Source organism: Nyctibius grandis, chromosome 4 (genome assembly GCF_013368605.1).
Source record: "Nyctibius grandis isolate bNycGra1 chromosome 4, bNycGra1.pri, whole genome shotgun sequence".
Taxonomy (NCBI): domain Eukaryota; kingdom Metazoa; phylum Chordata; class Aves; order Nyctibiiformes; family Nyctibiidae; genus Nyctibius; species Nyctibius grandis.
In genome coordinates, this window is record NC_090661.1 from 34,061,577 (window position 1) to 34,084,037 (window position 22,461).

At 45.6% G+C, this 22,461-nt stretch overlaps 1 protein-coding gene across 6 annotated transcripts in view; it reads left to right on the forward strand.

Annotated features, from left to right (window-relative positions):
* The window catches only part of ACTN1 (actinin alpha 1), a 97,914-nt gene extending 84,713 nt beyond the window's left edge, over positions 1-13,201 (forward strand). For 2 of the 6 annotated variants that reach the window (XM_068399948.1, XM_068399952.1), the window contains exons 14-21: positions 292-432; positions 2,430-2,612; positions 3,328-3,462; positions 4,313-4,492; positions 5,416-5,562; positions 7,537-7,617; positions 9,720-9,878; positions 12,311-13,201. In XM_068399948.1, coding sequence (XP_068256049.1) covers positions 292-432; positions 2,430-2,612; positions 3,328-3,462; positions 4,313-4,492; positions 5,416-5,562; positions 7,537-7,617; positions 9,720-9,878; positions 12,311-12,469 — 1,185 coding nt within the window. In that variant the 3' untranslated portion in view covers positions 12,470-13,201. Of the gene's footprint in view, positions 1-291; positions 433-2,429; positions 2,613-3,327; positions 3,463-4,312; positions 4,493-5,415; positions 5,563-7,536; positions 7,618-8,156; positions 8,223-9,719; positions 9,879-12,310 lie in introns of all 6 variants that reach the window. The other 4 variants (XM_068399949.1, XM_068399953.1, XM_068399951.1 and 1 more) reach the window with 3 other exon arrangements.
* The last annotated feature ends 9,260 nt before the right edge of the window (positions 13,202-22,461 follow it).

Sequence of the window (22,461 nt, forward strand, 5' to 3'; positions counted from 1 at the left end):
TGCTCAGGCTATTGATTTATTTCTACTTTTCTGTATTCTGTAATTCTGTTCTGCTTGAAAAGACTGTCCTTGTTTTGTTTTATTTCAAAGGACCTCAGATTTTTCCCTCAGAGGAAAAAATCCATCCTATGTGTAATCTCTTAACGGCAGAGAGGCTTTTACTGTAGTGCCATTCTGGGAGCACCAAGGAGGTCTGAAAGGAAGGAACAGCTCAAATAACCCGCATATCTATGTGATTAACCTTCTCTAACCATCTTTCCTGATTTTCTTTCTTTTTTTGTGCATGCCCAGAGGACAGAGAAGCTACTGGAAACAATTGACCAGTTGTACCTGGAATATGCCAAACGAGCTGCCCCTTTCAATAACTGGATGGAAGGGGCCATGGAGGACCTGCAGGACACCTTCATTGTTCACACCATTGAGGAGATCCAGGTACAGAGCAGTCATTTGCACCAGTCAGGCTGGGATAGAGAGAAGTCAGGGGTTTCCCAGATTCCTAGTGGTGCCGAATTTGTAGGTCGTGTTTTGGTGCTTCTGTTCTAGTGAGTGAACCTTAGCAAGAGAAACAAAAAGGAGTATGTTTTTCCCTGATTCCCTCCAAAAACCTGGGTCTGAATAGGTATGAAACATGCTCACGCCATCCTAGCTGGACACAAAGAACGGAAAGTGGATTTTTCAGTGTAACTCCAGAGTCTTATTAATGGAAGTCTGAAAATTGAGAGAATCTTTCAGGGTCTTTGGGGTTTTTTTTAACCCACATGAGCAAAGCTTAGTGCTGCTTACATGTTCTGCAGGTCAATTGTCCCATGTATTGTCACGTCCAGGTCATTTGGTCGTATGTGATAGGATGTGCCTTGAGAGCAGTTGTTGAGGTGCCAGCTGAGTTTCAGTGCTGAGCACAAGAAAAATCAGAATTGTCCACTTTGGTGGTGGATTACCATTTGAAGCGGAAGTCTTCTTGCCTTCTGCAAGACAACAGAGACAGTATCTCAGTTTTCCTCCTTCTGAAGGGGTGTTACAAAAGCAAGTTGAGGTATCTACAGGTCATTTTCAGACCTTTGAGAGCAGGAATTGCTCTTCCCTGGGTTGCAATGGGGACTTCTATTTCTCCTGCTTGATGGGCTCATGAAAAGAATCGAAGTCAGCTCTTTGCAGGAATGGCTGACAGCAACATGGCCATCAATGTGGCAGCGAATGGGAGACCAACAGGGGACACTGCAGCCACAGGGATGGAGGAGTAGTGAAATAGCCCTAGCCTGGTATCAGCTCTGTTACTGAGCTGCTACTTGTTTCTTCCACCCTTCCCTCCTGAACAAAGGTGTTTATTAAGTCTTTCATAGTGCAGAACAAATCTGAACAGCATTTAAACACTTCCATCATCCCTTTGTGACTGTTTGCAGTATCTTTCCCAGCCCCCCAGACTTGCATTACATCTCTATGGCCACTGCAGCAGCTGCAAAGTAATGAGTCACCATGTAAGGAAGCAATTTTACAAAAAGTAGTTACAGTGTGTGTGTTGTAAGAGAGTGGTCAATCATGCGGTTTACTTTCATTTCCTCTTCTGTCCACACTGTTCCCTTGATTATCCCTGGACATGCCTCTGTGTCCCCCATTCATTTTGCTGCCTCTTTCCCTGCATTTGCTTCCCTAGTCTTGATCTTCGAGGCTTCTGGGATGAAGTACCTTAAAGGCCTGTGGAAGCAGTGGGAGATGAGCCAAGACCAACTGGCTTGTCAACTGTCCACAAACTACCAGCAAGCGTGCCCCCACCATCAGTCCTTGGAGCACAGTCTGGGCACTGCAGCAAGACAAGGAACAGAAAGGGCCTGTTGTGTTCAGGGAGAAGAAGCTGTTTTTCAGCAGCAGGAGCATATGTTGGCTGTGCGAGTTTGCTGTTGGCTGGAAGACCTTCGCCTAGTTCTAACTGACTCTAATCAGACTGAATCTGACTCTTACTATTCATTTGGAGTTGTCTTAGGTGTAGCACTAGTACATACCTTCTCCCCATACTAGTGGGAGAAGAAAAACACAGCGCATTTACACTAGTGAGACATGGCTGCTTTAAAGTAATGCTAGTAGTCAGATCTTCTTCCCAAAGGGGCTGACAGGCAGTCACTGAGCAGTGTGGGAGAAATAGTTCCCCCTAAGGTATGAGGCAGAATTATTCCACCATTTTTTGGGATGTGGTCTCTGTCACTGGTCAACATGGGACAGAAACACAGGGAAAACGAGACCTCACATCATTTAACTGCTTAAAACAGCCTGTTTAATGTTGCTGAGAGAACCTGAAAAGTGTATTAGAATAGCCTGCTTTGTATCCTGGGAGTATGAAAGCTTTTGCAGTCATTTCTGTAGGGATACATTTGCTGAAGAGGCTATTCAGTGACTAATGCTCTTACCCTCCCTTTGCTGCTGCCTTCCTTCTGCAGGGATTGACCACAGCCCACGAACAGTTCAAAGCCACTTTGCCAGATGCTGACAAAGAGCGACAGGCCATCCTGGGAATCCACAACGAAGTCTCAAAGATTGTCCAGACATACCATGTCAACATGGCAGGAACGAATCCTTACACTACAATCACCCCGCACGAGATCAATGGCAAATGGGAACATGTGAGTTCTTTCCAGCCTTGCAAGTTAGTGTGGGAGGATGCCACTGCTCCTTCACTGGGGCCCCAGGAAGTGGATTATTTATTCTTCAGTTACCTTGTCATGCTTACTGCTGAGCTTTTTGTTTTGTCATTTGTGTTTGGCTCAATTGCCATGTGCTTGGAAAGTGGAAGAGATCTTTCATATAAATGTCTAAGGGGTGTCAGATCCATTTTCCTTGCTATTTTTATAATGAAAGATGCTAAATTAAAAGCTTTGAGGTTTTCAGTCCTCAGTTGACCTGACAAGCAAGTAACTATGGCATGTGAGTCAGCATCCTTTTTCACATCTCCACAGCCAAGTAGCCTTCCCTTGCTGTAATCCTAAAAGAGCAGCTACTCTCCGTACCAGCTGTGCTGATGGTTATTACTACCAAATGAGATTACCAAAGTGAGATCTGAACAGGGTCCTGCAATTCAGTTAACATGAGCCACCAAAAACCCAAGTAGTGAATGGAAGCTTCTTCTGGTCTTCCATGGCCTGAGATGAGTTTGCAGCATGCATCCTACAGCAGATAGGATTCATGTTCTGTGAGCCTTCCCACCATGTCCTAAACCTAACTAAACTGCTTGTTTTCAGTGCAAACACACACTCCTCCCTTCCTTGTGGCAATTTCTACATTTACTATACATGTGCCTTTGTATTTATAAACTGCACACTCTGTTACTCTATGCCGTAGGTGCGGCAACTGGTTCCCAGAAGGGATCAAGCCCTGATGGAAGAACATGCTCGCCAGCAGCAAAATGAACGACTTCGTAAACAGTTTGGTGCACAGGCCAATGTCATTGGACCTTGGATCCAGACCAAGATGGAGGTAGTGTTTTGCTCATTTTGAAATAGTCTGTTTTCCTCTGTGACCTTCACTGATCTTCTTATCATTGGTCTTTCTTGACCACTGTCATGGTCATTCTTTCTTCAGGTTACATACAACAAGATAAACTTTCATATAAAATACAGAGAATCCCAAGATTGATATTGGTTAGTGAAGTGCTTGTACTTTCCTTCCCCTAACTCTTTAGTACAGAGATAAAAAACATGACTGAAAATGGGGAACACTGGTATTTTAATAGAGTTGTGTTTATATGCAGCAAGCTAAAGACCCTACATCAGAAGTGTATTTTGTGTAACTGCTTTCACAGCAATGGTCTTGATACACATGACAAAATCAATACAATTAGCATATCAAACATCAGCGGAGGAGACATATTTTTAAGGGAGATCCTCTCTCGAGATAAGATTTTAGTTAAAGTAATTGGAGTTGACGAAATGGAAAAATAGGAAGCTATTACTGATGGCAGGAGCTGTAAAGAAGAGAGCACTTACAGGAATATGGCTGTATGAAGGGACTAAGACAGTGGCAGACAGTACATCAGAAAAAGATCTGGCTTGGTACATTACTAGCTTATGGACTGCCATTTCCTTTTTTTTTTTGTATCCTTGTATTAGACACATCTCACGTGACACACCTCACTTGGAAAATGTTCAGGGCTCTGCTAAAATTTTTGCTGACACTGTCTCGGCTCATTTAAAGTAACTGCTCCATGAGATTTTTTTTGTGAATCATCATCCTGTGTGAGCATGAAATAGCTGCAATAAATGTCAAGCACATTAGGGCTTGTCCTCCCTCTCAACGGGGTCTAACTCCTTTGGCTTTGCTACTGCAGGAGATTGGCCGCATTTCAATAGAGATGCATGGGACCCTGGAGGACCAGCTCAACCACTTGCGGCAGTATGAGAAAAGCATTGTGAATTACAAACCAAAGATTGACCAGTTGGAAGGAGACCACCAACAGATCCAGGAAGCGCTTATCTTTGACAACAAGCACACCAACTACACCATGGAGGTAAAAGTTTGGCAGCAGATCAGACAGCCTCATCTGCTGTGGCCAGTTAGCATCAGCCACATCTAGCTCTGGCAACGTGTTGTGGTTCTCAGGAAAATTGAGAGATTGACAGTGTGGCCAAGCATGCAACAACATGTTGCTGAATTTTTTTTTGCCTTGCTCTACTTCATGCCAACCCATTCCAATGTACTTCCAAATATAGACTATAGAACTAACCTGAATGAGATCAACAGTATTGCCTGAAAAATTGGCTGGTCTTGTTTCTCCTGCCACTCGACTGTGGCAGCCTATTAGCTGGTATTAGAAAGACCAGGGGAGTGCTCGTGATTTTGAGCTGCCACAGCCTGGCAGAAGAAAAAGTCTAACAAAAGCTTTTTAAAATCAGAGTCTGGCTTTCTGTTGACAACATGAGGTTTCTTGGAAGCAATCTGAGTTCAACATGAGTCCAGCAGAACACAGACGGGCTTTGAAACTTGTCTTTTGGTTTCTGGCCAGCTCTCCATTAAGCAACAGCAGAGGCAGTGGAGCACCAGTGTCTTCCAAGGACTGTGGTTTATTTATTTTCTTGGTAAGGAGAGTTTTCTGCCTAACTAAGTCCTAGAAACACTGGGTTAGATTCTCATTTGTGTTAAATGCCCCCAATATGTTGCTCTGACAAGGCAAAGAAACTTTGCAATAGGACCAAGACTTTCTTAAGGTCAGGAATTGGCCTCTTCAATATTTTTTTCAGTCAAAATTCAGATTTTAAACATCTGGTTGGCTCACACTGCAGATGAGAAGGAAGCTTTTCTGAGCAAATGGACTTCTTCTGCCTCGGCCACCAGGATCATTTAGTTTGCAACAAGTAGCACACTCGATTCACTGGCCTCAGAGGCAGAAGAGCTAGTTTTTAACTTAAAAATTGTCCTGTCCTCTTTTTCCAGCATATCCGAGTGGGCTGGGAGCAGTTACTAACAACAATTGCTAGAACCATCAACGAAGTGGAAAACCAGATTCTGACCCGTGATGCCAAAGGAATCAGCCAGGAACAGATGAACGAGTTCCGGGCTTCTTTCAACCATTTCGACAGGGTAAGTCAGTGCTGACTGCAGCTTGGTAAGCTACAAGCTTCCACGTAGACTGCGCAGTGCAATAAAAAACAGTCACTGTGATTAAACTAGATCAATAGAAGATGTTTCATTCTTAAAAATGCCACTCCTGTGGAGCAGTCATTCCTGTGAAGACTGCTAAGTGATCATTAGGCTGGCAGTAGAAGTATATCTTCACAGGAAACTGCTAAGTTTCCTGATAAAGCTAAGGTATGGAAAAGTTGGAAGGCTTATTTAGGAAATTAGACTTTTACCCCATCTTCTCCAGAGAGCAGATCATTATCCTGATGTATAAAATTCTTTGGAGCAGCTGTCCTCCACTCTGACGTACCATCACATAAACCTGTACTCAAGAAACCAGTATTGTTCTTGTATGGAGCAAACAGGAGGATCTATACACACCACGGCATTGCATGATGTAGGTAAACCCTGACCTAAATCCTGCCTTGCCTTGGAAGTAAGTGCCAAGGCACTAACAGATGCAATAAGAAAGGAATTCCTTAAAGGAAATTCTCCTCCCCTCAATTTGCCAGCCTGTCTGCAGCTCTTCCTTCTACAACTCGAATCACAAAGGTGTCAGGCAGGGAAGCAGAGACAGCAGCCCAAGCCTGAAACCGGCTCCATTATCAACCCCTTCAGTGTTGTCTGGAAATCCATGAGCAGCCTGCAGAGATACTAAGTCAGTGATGCAAATATAGGTTGCTCTCCACCACTTGCCGCAGCAGCCAGACTCTTTGAAAAGTCTCCAGAGAACAGGGCTGCAGCCTGCCCTCAGAGATTGGCAACACTTTCGGATTGCTGAGCACTGGCTATTTCAGCCCTTCTCTAGCTGCCTAAGAAAAACAAAACCCACGGCTTTTTTTCTTAGCAGAAGGACCCATAAAGCCCTGTAGATTTTATATTTTGACCTTCATATCATTTGCCCCTTCCTTCACAACAGTATGAATAATAATACAGAGAGAACACGGGTTTCCCATCCTCAACGGTGTATTTGATTTATGAAGGCTTAACGCTGACTTTAAAAGCTGTTTTTTTGAGGAAAGTTGCCTGGAATTGGCCCCACCATTCTGTCTGTAGCTTCCTTGATCTGGCCAGAGATAGTGGTGGCAGGCAGGGGCTCTTCAGTTCTTGGGGGTGGTCCTGAGCTAAAATTCTGCAGGGTGGATGGGGATTCTCAGTTCCTGTGGTAGGTTGTGTATAGTTTGATGGGTACATCCAAACACTGGGGGAGCGGGAAATGAGCAAAGGGAAGAGCAGCTGCCAAGCCATGTTGTGCTGCGCTGTACAGCAGTGCTGTTTGCAGAGCTGAGCACTTGAAATAGCTACCAGTCAAAGCTCCACCTCATGTGCAGGTCTCAAGTAGAGCCATAACACTGCTCTCCTGAGCTTCAGCTGTTTTTCCTTGTCTGTTCCTGGGATGCCCTGACAGCTAAGCTTCCTCGGGTGTGTTGCCAAACATATCTGCCCTCACCTACTCCTTTAGTGGGATTTCTGACTAGAAGATTAAGGCAATGCTTCCCACTGCCTCTGCCTGCTTACCTGCACTCTGGGTTACTAGTGAAACACAGGGCTTCTGGCACTACGAATAACAAACAGTGATGCAAGTAATTTACTTGGGAGATGGAGATCTTGAGGCTTCTGAGCATCAACTGTTTTTGTCATTCAAATGCTCTCAAGATGTGACGAGCTCTCTGAGAAGGAACTGTTCCAAGAGCATTTTTAGCACATCCTGAAATGTCATTATGATATCTAATGTTGTGCACTTTTTATTTTTCTTCCCTGTCTTTCTATCTGCATGTCATTCTTCCTCTCCCTCTCTCCTCACCCACTGCATGGTGCACCTGTTTGTTTTTCTTCCACCTCCCTTTGTTCTCCTCTGTGTCTCCCTTCCTTCTGCCCCACACCGTCACCCCACTGGCACTGCATGTCCTGCTGCCTGGCACACCGCATAACCAGGACCACTCCGGCACACTTGGCCCTGAGGAATTCAAAGCCTGTCTCATCAGCTTGGGTTACGATATTGGAAACGATGCACAGGTACTGAATGCTAGTGGTGAACCCATCCAGATGTTAAACTGTGAAAAAATAACAGTTTTTTTCCTTTCTTTTCTTGTTTGTCTTAATCCATCTGTCACTGGTGTTCTTGTGTTTGACTATATATACATCACTTTTGTATACTACTTCCTCTCTAAATGTACTTTGGTACCTATTCCTTCTTAATTCCCTCATTGTTTGTCTTGGGAGAATTCCTTTTATGTTTTCAAACTATTCCATTTACTTCTGTGTCACTTAACACTCCTTTTCTTGTCTGTCCCTCAATCTGTCTTGCTTGATATCTTCATTCCTTTTTTTTCATCATCAATATGTTCCTTGTGTGTAAACTATTCCATGTCCAAAACCACCTTTGCTTCTTCATGGTTTCACAAACTACCTTTCCTCTATTGTTTTTCATTGTCCTGTAAATCCTTCCTTCCGTCTCCTCCTCCCCGAAACTCATTCTTTATAATGTCTCCTCCCTGGACTGGTCTCCCTTTTCTCTCTTGGCTTTTTCCATCTTTGCATCTCATTCCCTGTAGAAGAAGACTGGTATGATGGATTGTGAAGATTTCCGAGCCTGCCTTATCTCCATGGGTTACAATATGGTAATGTAGAGCCCTCTGTCACTCCTGTTCAAAGTGATTCTTGTAGGCACATTCAAAAATAAAGGGAGAATGTGTAGTGACTCAAGGTAAATACAGCCTTATTTTCCAGAATTATCAGCAATGGATGTTAAATCTAGTATTAGTTGTACCTGTAAAATTCTTGCCTCGCAGTGGTAGCTGAAAGCAAAAAAAAAGGGAATGATTGTCTAATTCCTGTGTATTTCAAATAAGAATTGTATTTATCAAACTGTGTAGCCACAAGTGGAAGAAACAATAAACTTCCTTGTATCGGTACCTGCACTCTGCACAGCACACACAATCTCCCCAGCCCTAAGTATCAGTTGAACTCATATGGAAGTATACATGACCTGATTTCTGAATACACTCAAATGCTGATCCTTTCATTCCTACCATTTATTTCACATCTCTCTTCCTGTACATGTAAGCAGGTTCAAGTTCCAGTCATCCTCCCCACAGCTTTTCCCTCACCAGAGTACCTGCGTAGTCGGAACAGTAACATGTGGCACCTTGAGAGGCACAATAGTAGGAAGAGCTTCACCAAAGACTGATGCTCATCAAAGGGCAGGAGAAGAGCGTAGTGCAGAAATATGCAGCTGTACTCTCAGTATCTATGTTCCTGACGTCAGGCAAAGCAGGGTTTATTCATCTTACTCATCAGACCAGTATAAATACAGACTCTTTAGTGTAGCATGCCAAGCTGCAGTAACACTTGATTATAATTACTCTTGAAGGTGTACTGTTCTAGATGTGTTAGAAGAGCCTGTTCCCAGGAGAAGATTCAGCTCCTCTCTCCCATCCTCCTTACCTGGGGAGGAAGGAATCCCAGAGATGAGAATAGATGATCTTCTGTTTATATGCAAAAAAAAAAAAAAGCAGAAAACTACACTACCAGGTTTTGGCTTCTGTAGCAAACTTCTCTGTAGGATCTTCCCTGTAAAGGCTACTTCCCTGGGCCACTCCAGATATGTAAGTCCTCTTTCCAAAGCCTGTCTAGTTAAGATGAACCAGATACTATTAAAGACCCCAGAGACATTTCTTCTGGTGTTTTCTGTTCTGGCAGCTGAAGAGCGCTGTAAAAGTTCTCATTTAGTAAATGAAAGTAAAAGGATTTGAGGAATGCAGATCTCCAAATATTGCTACGGACATCTAGCATGACATGCATTACGAGAAGAAATTTGCATCTTCCACTGAGTCTGTGTGATATTGTTCACTGATAGGAACATTATCCTAGGGCTAGATGGAGCTGGATGTTATCCTAGGGCACAGCTGAGAATGTTTTATTCCAAAGGGCGAATGAGTGGGAAGCATTTGTACCTAACAGCAAGCTAAAAAAGAATATCCTGTTTAAAAAAACAGAAATGGTTTCTATTTGGCTTTGTTTTCCTAGCTGTGAGATGTGCTGCTGAACAGTTTCTCCCCGCTTTCACAGCACTGCTGCCCAAATGTCCAGGTTTACATGACTCTCTTGTTCTGCAGGGAGAGGCAGAGTTTGCCCGCATCATGAGCATCGTCGACCCTAACCGTTTGGGTGTAGTGACATTCCAGGCCTTCATCGACTTCATGTCCCGGGAAACGGCAGATACAGATACTGCTGACCAGGTTATGGCTTCCTTCAAGATCCTGGCTGGAGATAAGGTCAGGCTGCACACGTTCCTTTCCTGCATCTGCATTGCTCCTGCTTTCCTTTTTCTCTCTTGTCTCCAAGAGAAATTGTCGAGGGAAGCACTCTCTAGTGTGGAGGGTATTTTCACAGGAACATTGTGCAGTGCTGGAGGAGTGCAAGGCTAAAGTGTGGGTTAATGAGCAGCCTGCCAAGGCACTTGAAAGCCCTGTTCAGCTGTCAGTCAGAACTATGCTGCCCACTCTTGCTTTAAAAATTTAATTAAGAGCTTGGTTGCGATTTGTTATTTTAAAATGTATTAACAAATTCAACAGGTGGTTCTTGGTTAGTCTTGAAAAACTATTAATTACTGACAGCTGTAAACTTGATATATCTTTCTCAGATATACATGTGTCACTATCAGTTGTTATACAATTAATAGTTGATTTTCATTGAGGATGTTCTGTATCTGCAAGAGGAGCATCTTTTAATCATAGAAATTGGTTGAAAGTAGAAAAACGCACAGGATGATACTAAAAGTATTAATTTTCTAAATTTGCATCATCAATGGAACCAGCTGATTAAAAAAAATTACATAATCTTATTTTTCTTATATAACAATCCCCACTAATCTTTTCTGTAATTGAACAAATAACATGTACATGTAAAATTAATATAACTCTACACTTGCTAATGATTTTATTCATCTCACTTGAAATGTGGGATACCATTTCTCAGATTGTAATAAGTTTCCCTTAAATCCAGTGCTGGTTTCCATGTTTCATTAATAATCTTTTCGTAATCTGTAATGTAAAACCCCATGATATCTGTCCTTTAGGCATCTACATGACTGAAGTCAGTCCTATTGTCTTTCAAGGCCTGAAAATTCCACATTATTCAGATAAGCTAATCACTGAATAAATAGGTACTTTTGGATACAGTATTATATATTAATTTGTTTACTCTGTGCAGTACATTAAATACACTTGTCAGTGTTTAATATGCTCTAGTGACTATAACATGAATCAGACAGTATTTCATTATGAAGAAGAATACCTCTTACTCACTCCAATCATTAAACTGAAAGACAGGGGAGGGGAGAAAGATAAAAAGTCACAGGAGAGAGATGGTGAGAAACCTGAACCATTATTCAGATGACTACAAATGCCCATGAGTCGGTTGGCTAAAGACAACATACTGGTTAGCAAACAGGCAGCTACTGTTACCTACTGCATGGAAAGAAGCCAAGCTACCTCACCTCAGCTCAATGAGTCTCCAGAAGCCAAATTTACATAAGAAGTTTTGCTTGCTTAGTAAAAATGTGTTCTGTGAAAGGCGAGGATTGTTGGGGGAACTGTGGAAGCAATACAAAGTGTTTGCTTGTCTGCTGTCTGCATTGGTGCCACCAACCAGAGCTAGTGGGGATGGCTCCTTTCCTTGCTCTGAAGAGAGGGAACGGCAACTCCCAAGCAGCACAAGCTGCTGTTACCTCCTGCCAGTGAGGGGACAGGATCCAAATGAAATTTCTTCGTCCTCCTATTTGCTTTCAGCGGAACCTCCACTGACAACGGGAAGGCACAGTCTTACACTAACGACTTACCTGACTTACATCCAGGTCTTTTCTTTAGATGTGCCAGCAGCTCTCCTGCAAAAACAGTCTTTCTCTCTGTTGTAAAAACATTTTCTTGGACAAATGGTAGGGAGAGAGGCAGGTCAAGAGAGGTTCTCCTCCCCCTCTACTCTGCCCTGGTGAGGCCGCATCTGGAATATTGTGTCCAGTTCTGGGCCCCTCAGTTCAAGAAGGACAGGGAACTGCTAGAGAGAGTCCAGCGCAGAGCCACAAAGATGATTAAGGGCGTGGAGCATCTCCCTTATGAGGAGGGGCTGAGGGAGCTGGGTCTCTTTAGCTTGGAGGAGACTGAGGGGTGACCTCATTAATGTTTCTAAATATGTAAAGGGCAAGTGTCATGAGGATGGAGCCAGGCTCTTCTCACTGACATCCATTGACAGGACAAGGGGCAACGGGTGCAAGCTGGAACACAGGAGGTTCCACATAAATATGAGGAAAAACTTCTTTACGATGAGGGTAACGGAACACTGGAACAGGCTGCCCAGAGAGGTTGTGGAGTCTCCTTCTCTGGAGACATTCAAAACCCGCCTGGACGCGTTCCTGTGTGACATGATCTAGGTAATCCTGCTCCGGCAGGGGGATTGGACTAGATGATCTTTTGAGGTCCCTTCCAATCCCTAACATTCTGTGATTCTGTGAGAGTGACTGCATTTCCTCCCAAGGTATATGTGCAGAGAGCTCCCTGTGTGGGTGTACAGTACTAGCCTAGTTGTTGGGGTCCTGACCCTGGCTGTTGCCTGCTGCCTTGAAGGAGCAGGGGTTGGGTGGTTGTCCCTCTGAGGAAGGTCAGTTTTTTGAAGGTAACTTTGATCGCCTTATCGTTTGTCCTCATTGCAGAACTACATCACTGTGGATGAGTTACGGCGGGAGCTGCCTCCTGATCAGGCTGAATATTGCATTGCTAGAATGGCACCCTACAATGGCCGTGATGCTGTACCCGGTGCCCTGGACTACATGTCCTTCTCCACAGCGCTCTACGGCGAAAGTGACCTTTAACTTTTTTCTGTCCCACCACACGCTCCCTCCCCTCTCCCCCATCCGACACGCCCTTCTTTCTCTTTGCAAAGCAGCCTCTGCTCCGCTCTTTTTTGTGTTTCCCTGTTTTGCTTCAGATAACAGATCACATTTTTAAGTGGGGGGGGAGGACATTGACATGGCACCGCCTACCTTGCCCTTGAAATGACAGTTTACAAAATTATTTTGTGCAAAAAAAGTTACGTTTTAAAAAGAACAGACATATTTTATTATAGAAAAAGGTATTTTTCTCCACCAGACTGAAACTTAAAAATGTTAAAATATTGCACCAAATATTTTTTGTTGTGACATAGAAAGTCGAGCACAGTGTTACATTCCATCCTTTCCAAAAAGAACCAAACAACAACAAAACGCCACTTGTTCTGTTGACTTTTACATTTGCGTATGTCTCTTTTATCACGTTTATCTTGGGAGGGGGGAAGGCACACAAGTGCATGTGTTTGCTGGTTCACTCATTTCATGAAAATATTTTATGATAAACTTTTGGAATTGCTGTGTTTTCTAGGGAAAAAATAATGTACACAGCTCATGTTTTCATATTTAATTAAAAAAATACAATATGCCTCCTATGTTTATCAGTGCACAACTTTTTTTGTTGCTGACAGTTGTCTGGTTTCAGAACATGAAGCTTGAGAGTTGATAACTTTGATATTGCTTGTCACAAACCATATTAAAAATTTCTTGTGATAACAACTCTAGACTTTATTCATTTGTATAGTAAAACTGTTTAATCCTATTTAGTTAAAACAACAAACACGACAAAGAGAATCCAAAATTAATGCTTTTTTTAATTGAAAGTACAAAGGTAAACTTTCCTCCCCCTTAACCTTTTCATTCTTGTTGAATGATGTTGGAATTTTCACAGCTTTCTGACCACTTTAAATTAATGACTTATATAATTTTTAACCATCCCTGATACACCCATGTCTCTAGGAACAATAGTCTTGTTATTCCTTAAAAAGAAGCACAACATTAGTACTAGACCTATGCAAACAAACAACCACAGTATTTTGAACCATCTATGAAAAATCCCACCACTGTTCCCATGCTCAGCATGGAATATCTTGCTGCTTTTGGTACCACATGTTCTGACATCATAAATTCTTCCAAAGACCTCAAGATCATCTTTGTATTGGACAGTCAAAAGAAACCAGCCTTCAGAACAACTCCTCTGGGACCTTTAATGAGTCATAAAGTGTGTGTACACACACACGCACACGTGCGCGCACACACACACACACACATGCCTGAAAAATCAGCAAAGGGAAGCAGCTAATCCCTTCCCAGCCATCTCATATTACAGGTGCATTTCCTGCCCTCCCACCACTTTTTTAGAAGCGTGGAGTTAGAAGCAAAAGTATTCACTAGTCCTTCATGATGTGTGTCAAGTGAGTGTTTTTTACATATAACCACATATTCTCCAGTCCCGAAGGCAGTTTTTATTTTGAAGTAATGACTGCAAGAGCAGAGAGTTGATGTGCAGATTCACAAGGAGCTCCTGCAGCTCGCAGTAGCATTGCCCTCTGTTCTCCAGGGCAGGGCTAAGTCCTGAGGAAGACATTGTACATGGGTTGGGGTTCAGCACAGCTTTCTGGTTTATTCCTGACCTTGGGTAGGACACAATAAAAATCACAGCAGTGTCTTGTGGTGTATCCCAACCTGACAGTATCTGCATACTGCATTTGGGAGTGGGGATGCTAATGTCTGCTACCACACTTCTTCCAGGAGACACCAAGACCTGCGTTCTCCTGTAGGCTGGATAATGTGTTCGCAGAGGGTATGCAGGTGAGCGCCGTTTAGCTTCACATATAGACAAGGCCAGACTGTACTCACTGTAGTTTGTCCTCAAACATTGAAGCAGAGGCAGTTCACGTGACTTACCTATAGTTGCATTGTTAATGAGTGCTGGAGTTTAGGTGAAGCTGAGTTTCCTGTGTTGTAACCCATGATACTGAGAAGCCTGGAGGGGTCGATACAAGTTGTCGGTAATGTAGGACTTGCAGCCACATAAGTATTTAATCCACTTGCAAGCTCCTCTATAGGCCCATTTTCAGCTATGTCACTACTGTGTCACTACAGATGGGACTGTCCTCTTCAAAGATAGAGTGCTGATTCCATTACATGTTTTAATGTACATAGCATAGGTTGTCTGTTTGAAAACTAAAACAGCAGAGAGGATGACTACAGGCACGAACAGATAATCTATATTGACGTTTGCCTCAGAGCACCCATTGCCCTTGCTTTGATGACCCTCTTTCCTCTTCCACAGCAGCTGCTGTGCGTTTGCTGCACCTGGAAAAGGACATTTGCACTGTCAAACAAACTGAGGTTCCTGTGGAACCCATTCCCAGAAGACGTAATGATACACTTTTGTTATGCATGGTTTTTTTTTTAATTTAAACAGTAACACCACAGGGTGGGGGGAATATCCGTTGGGGTATTAAATGACCACTGTCTGGAGAAAAGACCCATGTTATTTTGAAATAGGGCTGGAAAACGAGCATAGGTGAACCTTGGGCCATCACCTTAGGCCCAGGTCTGCTACCACTCCGAGAATGGAGCCAAATTATGTGGAATGATCCCAGTGACAGTGCTCTGCGAGTCCATGCTTGGAGATTCCAGAAGTCTTTACAAAAACCTTTTACTGAGTTGTGGTGGTGTTGCACTCTGTGACCAGGTTTCACACAAGACCCCAGCAGGGTGTAAGTATTCATGGTTTTATGAGACAGTAAGAAAATGGGTGGCTTGTCCCTGCTCACACCACAAAGTGTTGGCAGTGTGTGGGCTCCAGCCTTGCTAACATTGCTCCATTGGCACCACAGCACTGCATCCTTTGGTGAAGTTGAGGTGTTAACAGCACCAACAAGGCCTCACCTGTGCTTCTGAGTAGTTGAATAGAGTTCAAAATATTGGCACTAGGTGTGTCTAAAATTTTAGGCACATGCACTGGTATTTCTGCTGCTTAGATGGTACGGCCTTTGACAAACTGGCTAGAGCTTATGTGACCTGGTCTTTCCCCTAGGCTGTAGATGCGGCCTCTCCATTCCTACCCCACCCAAGGATGCTGCAACACATTCACCTTCCCCATATACAGCACAAGACATATCTTGCAATCATGTGGCCTAACAGTCTCTGGCAGTTAGTATGCTGAAATTTGAGAACAGCTTTTTGTATTAGGCTCATGGTGTTGCAGCTAGCGTGCCATTCTTTAGCCAAGCCCTGACATCAGCCTTGATGAAATTCATCTCTGGAAGCAGCTGTTTGCAGCTCAGTGACTGCCCCTTCCCCTGCCAAGAACAGAAAAAGCGGACAATCTGCTTCAAGCTCACATCTCCCATTCAGGGAGGAACTGTTTTCATCAGTCTGCCATACTCAATATTTTCAGGCACAGAAATTGAAATAATGTTTTCCCAATAAATTAACCATTTTCCTTCCATGGCTGTTGACATCTTTGGCTGCTGAGATCCAGTACTTGCCCCTGCATGACTGTCTGACAGCACAGGGGCAAAAAGCACATCAGTGCTCAGACAACATGGGACTGTCGCGCCTGCCAGAATGTCAGCCACAGTTCCAAAAGCCTCTCAAATCTATCTTGTGACTGTTGTGTGTCTTCAGTGCTGCCAGCATCTGGTTTTGGAGTGGAGGAGCAGAGCCAGGAGTCTCAAGAAGACAATGAAAGGAAACTGCTCTGCAGCCTTGAATGAACTTGGTTTCAAAGCAGTATTCATAGATCCACAGAGGATCCATCCATCCACATCAGACTGACTGGTTTTGTCAGGGAAATAATGGAGAGGGCAAGGAATAACAGCTGGGAAAAGGAACAGCTCGAACTAAAATGACTTTGTTAAGGAACCAGAATGCAGGTATGATTTTCAGACCATAACAGAAAATCATTTGTATGACATTACTTGCACTACAGATGCTGGGGTAGGACAGATTTCCCCCCACCCCCATAGTAGCCAAGTACTAAGAAGGCTTAATCCTGTTGAATTAATCAAACTGCCGAGGTGACTCGCTACTGAAAGAGTTGCTACTGCGTAAACCCTTAAAAGCCATTGCATTAGCTCTAAGCTGCTGGGAAAGTCTTAGCATAATAAACCTAGATCAACAAAGTCTAGGGCATATCCTGAGACAAACAGGTAATCAGAACATTCCCCAGTGTGCACCAAGAAGATGTGGTCAGTGCTGCAGTCAGTAGAAAAGTCAGCCATTGCGAGGGATAAAGTTGGATGATTAGCTCTTGTACAGGGAAGGGTGCTCTATAAAGCTATTTTAGGTAGATTTAAATCTCAGCAAGTTAAACCCACTGAAAATGCAAGAAGAAAATTAATCTCTTTCATATTCTGAGGACTTACAGCCACTATAGACTATACATCTCACCAATATAATATTAAAATGGATTCCTGCCCTATCTTTGGACAACACAACAGTCAGGAAATGGTTTCTCAGTTTTGTTCTCTGCTTTGATTTCTGGGACATACATGCATGAAAATACATTGGTAGAAACTGCACTACATCCCATCCCTGTCTTATCTCTTCTCAGCAAGTTTGTTTACACCTTTTTGCTATTAGTCAGCAGTTCCCATCCTAGTGACCTAGCAAGCATTCGAGCAAAATATCGCAAATACCTCAGTGACCCCAAGCATTTGAGCAAAATATCGCAATACCTCAGTGACCCCAGTACTCATACTATCTGGAAAAACATAATCCCTCACTACTGCTGTGGGAAACATCTAGCTTATTCCCGCTGTGCAGATGAAGAAGGCACATGGGGCAAAAGGGCTAGATCTCACTAGAAGGTAGAAATGCAAAGCCTATATTTACAATTGCAATCCAAACAGTCTCTGTTCACCTGCTGCCCCAATCTGGAGGTATTGCTCGCCAGGCTTTTCCCTGTTGCACCTAAGCCTTCTCTGCATGCCTGCATTTCTGCTTCAGGGCAGGCCTGGAATGGGCCATTGCAACAACTGGACACCTGGTCCCCTGTGAAAGTCCCCATCAGGTCCCGAGCATTCACCTCACAAACACCCCACACCACTGGGGTCTGCAAACCTCACACCGTGTACAAAGAGCAGCACAAACCAGCAGGACTGGCTGCTTGCTCTGCACAGCCTCCAGGTGGGTTTGCCACCCCTTTGCTCCATAAGAGCCTAACTGCCTAAAATGTCTTCACATAAGCAGAGTAACACAAGTTCAATGCTTCATCCCTCCTCAGGGGATCCCAAACTCCCAGCACTACACCCCAACCAGTGGGAAATCTAATAGGCTGAGCCAGGGAGCATCTTCCCAGCCTCACTCTGTCTGTCCCTGAGAAATAAAGAATATGCACCCAAGCAACAGGAGAGAAAGCATGAACCCATATTCTCATGGCTTAGGCGATCAGTTTGCAGAAGGAATGCTGCATTTCAGTCCCTGATGGAGGCATTTTGTAGGTATTGTCTATTAAACAGTCAAAGAATCAAATACAGAACAAAGCCTCAGGGTGGGAAACAGGCCCTAGGATGCCTCTCCCAGCACCATTAGGTCTGCCCTTGTTCTCCCTCAGTTGTCTGCTCCATAGCAGCACAGCTTTAGTGAGAGGAGCCTCCCTCCTCCACCACCGCAGGCTCACACTGTGGTTCGGGCACTCTGTGGAGGGCAGGAGCCTGAATCTTCAGTCTAAGGGAGACACTAGGCCCAAGCCTCTGGAGTTATGGGTATTTAAAACAACAGGCCATTTTACAAAACACAGCTGTTGGTCTCAAAATGTCTTTTGGCATTTGGTAGTCCTCACTCGAAACAGATGTTGGCACTTTTCTTTGAGACACCTCTGAGCCGTGGATCCCAAGTGGACCAAGGCTGTGGTTTCCCAGCTGCAGGCAGGTGCATCTGTGCTGAGCAGGGCAGGACATTAAGACCTCCATTTCTCACCACCGCTTCCTAGCAGCTCTTCACTCACTCACTCACTAGCACGCAGACGTTTTTGGTGACCAGATGTCTACCTTCCCCTGTGCCCTGTGCAGGGAGAGTGGGGACCTAGCTCTAGGTCTTGGATTCCTTCTGGTGGCTGGCACCTCTGAGTTAGGTGCTGCAGTGAAGGCAACTGAGCGGTTATCATCTCCAGCCAGCAGCGATTTGCCTGTGGTCCTCAGGGAGGTCCGTGGCAGAGCAGAGAACTGAGCCCAGCTCTGTCGCATTCCAGTCTACCAGTCTAAGTGCCGCAGTCATCCTACAACTATTTCAAACCTTTTCCCAGACATACCCCCCCAGTTCTTTAATTGCTGTTGTTGCTTTTTTATAAACCCTGTGGCTTTCATTGTACAGATTTGCCTAAAACCAAGGACTACTTTAAACTGCAGAGTTAAGAAAGCATTTGGTACCTTATTATTAAGCACATTCAAACACCACCATCACTTTAATGAAGAATTTCTCTCCTGCTACTTCTTACTTGAATAGGGCATTATCTCTAATCTGTGGTACTGAACCACAGCATCCTGCTTTCTGCCACAGAGAAAATAAAATGTCTTCTTCAGGGAAGCAAGAAAGCAGTTCATTTACCCTAGCAATAAACAGATTGTGTTTTCTAAGTATCCTGATTCCAGCTGAGTATTTGTTTACATTTGTAGGTGTGCAGTCAGGACGCTAATAGTTCCCAGTGGGCTTTCAGATGGTCTTCTGAGAGACCAATATTTTTGTGCAACCAAAATAGCGAGGAAACTAAAATACAGCTCTATTACGAAAGTTGATATTGCACGACAGCTTCCAGAAACGCTACCCACACACTACAGGCAACGCTGCAGATTCTTCTAACAATATATCTCCTGCCTTTTACCACCCGTGCAGAGCGTCCACAACCAAGAAACGGAAAGCGGGACTCTAGCCCGGCTCAGACACTGCCAGAGCAGCTGGAGCTGCATTCCACACGCACAGCCACATTCTTCCCCCCCTAACATGACCCCAGAGGCTGCAGAGATGCAGGATAAAACCAAAAAAGCTTTAATTGGTCTTCCGGCATGACTTATCTTCGTGATTGCCAGTAACTCAAATCCCTATTAGTCCTATACCATTCCAAGACTGCCACCTAAGGAGCTTTTTTCTGCTTCTGAGCTTCTTATGCAGCAATTCAAGCACACACACACAGAGACTCTGGTGCTACTCCCGTAATAGTCCAGCTCTGCTACCTATGCAGAATTTGCATAGAAAGAGTCACAGGGCTGCCATTTTTGAGTGTCCTGGATGTTCTTATCAAATAAAGAAGTAAAACAGCCTTACAACTGAACATCGTATTCAAAGTTGTAAGACATACTTGCCTCAGCTACAGCTACCCAGTTTTTATTTTCTAACCACAGTTAGCTTTGTTAAGCTGTCACACTACTCCATTTTCTTACCAAAAAGAGGTCACATCAGTTGCCTTGCAGCAAAAGCCAACAGCATCCGGGGCTGCATTAGGCAAAGCGGTGCTGGAAGGTCAAGGGAGGTGATCCCTCCCTCTGCTCAGCACCGGTGAGGCCACACCTGGAGCGCTGTATCCTCTGCTGGGCTCCCCAGTACAAAAGAGATATGGACTTAACTGGAGCGAGTCCAGCACAGGGCCACAAAGATGATTGCAGGACTGGAGCATTTCTCATATAAGGAGATGCTGAGAGAGCTGGGACTGTTGAGCCTGGAGAAGGCTGAATGTGTATAAATACCTGATGGGAGGGAATGACAAGGAGGGAGCCCAACTCTTCTCAGTAGTGTCCACTGACAATTAAAAACCATGACATTTCATCCGAACACAAGAAAGCACTTTTTTACTGTAAGGGTGGTCAAACACTGAATCGAGTTTTCCAGAGAGGTTGTGGAGCCTCCATCGGTGGAGATATTAAAAAGCTGACTGGACATGGTCCTGGGCAACCCTGGGAGGTTGGACCAGATGGTCTCAAGGGGTCCCTTCCAACCTCAATGATTCTGTTTATTATGGATGTTGAATGTATATGTTATCTCCATCGTAAAAAATAATTAGAGGGCAAGAAATTTGAATGATGCCTGAATCTAACGTATGATGTCATAAATGTAACTTAGATATTTACTCCAAGTTAAATCAGGAAATCCAGGCATGATGCTATCAGACAAGGAGGAAAAATGGGCAAAACAAACTATAGCTATATTTTAAGCATCTGGACGGTGAAGATTTAACAAGCTATGCTATGCTGAAGAAACAGATAAAAGTTTCTCTTGATCTTCGTACTGTGAACTGTCATGAATTACACTGTAAGAATTCCATAAAATAAGTACTGATAAACCAGAAAAGCAGTGTGCTGTACACACACACGTGGAAAAACCACTTCTGCCTAGCAGCTCCATACAAGCCTGTGTCTTCACTGGCCACTTTTCCCACACGAGGTTTCCCCCTGGTGCCAGCGACAGTAACAGTATTGCAGTTTATCCAAAGAAGCATAATTCTGTGTATTGGAGAACGTGGTACTTAGGGGCTGGTCACAGCAAACTTTTGTTGGCAGGAGAACTGTAGTTGCTGAGCTAACGTGTAACACTTCAGACGAACTCTCTGGACGCGTGTCTTTGCTCCTCCACTTGTTAACCAGCACGGGTACCCATCTTTTTTGCCATTGGTCAAAAGTCACAGGCAGTTCAGCACGAAGCAGAACGGCCGGGTCACGGCAGCAGGTCGGTACGGATGCACATGCACCACATCGCTTCGTCGGGAAAGGAGTGTGATTTATTTCAGGGTGCTCCACGGCAAGCGCCGGCGCCCAGCGCGTTCCTACCCGCGGCCCCAGCCTAGTCATGGCAGGAGCCCCCTCGGCCTCTCCTGGACCCAGCAAAGGCCCCGGCCTCGCCGCTCGCCCCTGACAGGGCCGCAGGCTGCCCCCAGCACCGCTGCGCCCTCCGGCACCCCCCTCCTCCCGGCCAGAAGCCCCCCCCGGGGACCCTCGTCCCCACAAAACTCCCCCACGACGCCCGTTCACGCGCGCTGCCCGAGCCCCGCGGCCCGGCCCGCCCAGCGCCTGCACCTCCCAGCGCGCCGCGGTGCCGCCCGGGCGCGGGGGGGGGCGCGGCCGGCCCCGCCGCGCGGCGCGCTGGGGGTTGGAGTCGGGCGTTGGCGGTTGCGCAGCATCCGCTGGGGGCGCGCGGCCGCGCTGGTCTCTCGCAGGAGCACGGCAGCCATTGCCGCCGCGGCCTGGCACAGCGACTTCCTCACGGCCCGCAGGACTCAGCGCTCGGCGACGGTGAGCGGCTGCCCCTCCTCGGCTCGCTCGGTGCGGGAGGGTCGGGTGTTATGTTGCGAGCAGGCTTCTTGCAGCCGGGCCTTGTTGCGGGGCGGGGGCGGGGACGGGCCCGGGCCCGGGCCCGGGCCCGGGCCCGGCCTTTCTTGTGGCGGCGCCGGGGTGAGGGGGAGGAAGCTGCTCTCGGAGGCCTCGCTGACGCCGCGGGCCTGGGCGCTCGGCGGGTGGCGGCTGGGTAATGGAGGCGCGACGGCAGCAGGGCCCGGAGGGCGCCGCGCTTCAGCGCTGCCCCGCGGCTCGGCGGAGGGGAGGGCCGATCCCGGCGGTTTTACTCGGAGCTTGAAGGTGAGTGTAAAGCTTTGGCGTCCGCCGCGAGGAGCCGGAGGGGCGATCGCCACTGGCTGGGCCGGCGCCTCGGTGACGGTGAACCCAAGGAGAGGGTCCTCCAGCCTTGGGGAGGCGGCGAGTCCAGCGTAGCCTGTCCCGTCTCCAGTTCTCAAAACGGCGAACAAGCAGGTGGTCTGTGCTGCGGTCCGAGGCTTGCCGGCTGCTTTAAGGCCAGCATGTTTGATCTCGTGAGCCACTAGTGAGCAATGCTGTTGCATTGTGCTAGGAACAAACGTGTGGAAGCTCTGCGACTTGCAAGTGTCGCTGCAGATCTCAAATCCGTTGTGCTCCCAGATGTAAATAATGCACGGACAGATAGTTTGCACATCTTACGCTGCAGTCAGTTCTATCTGCCCCATG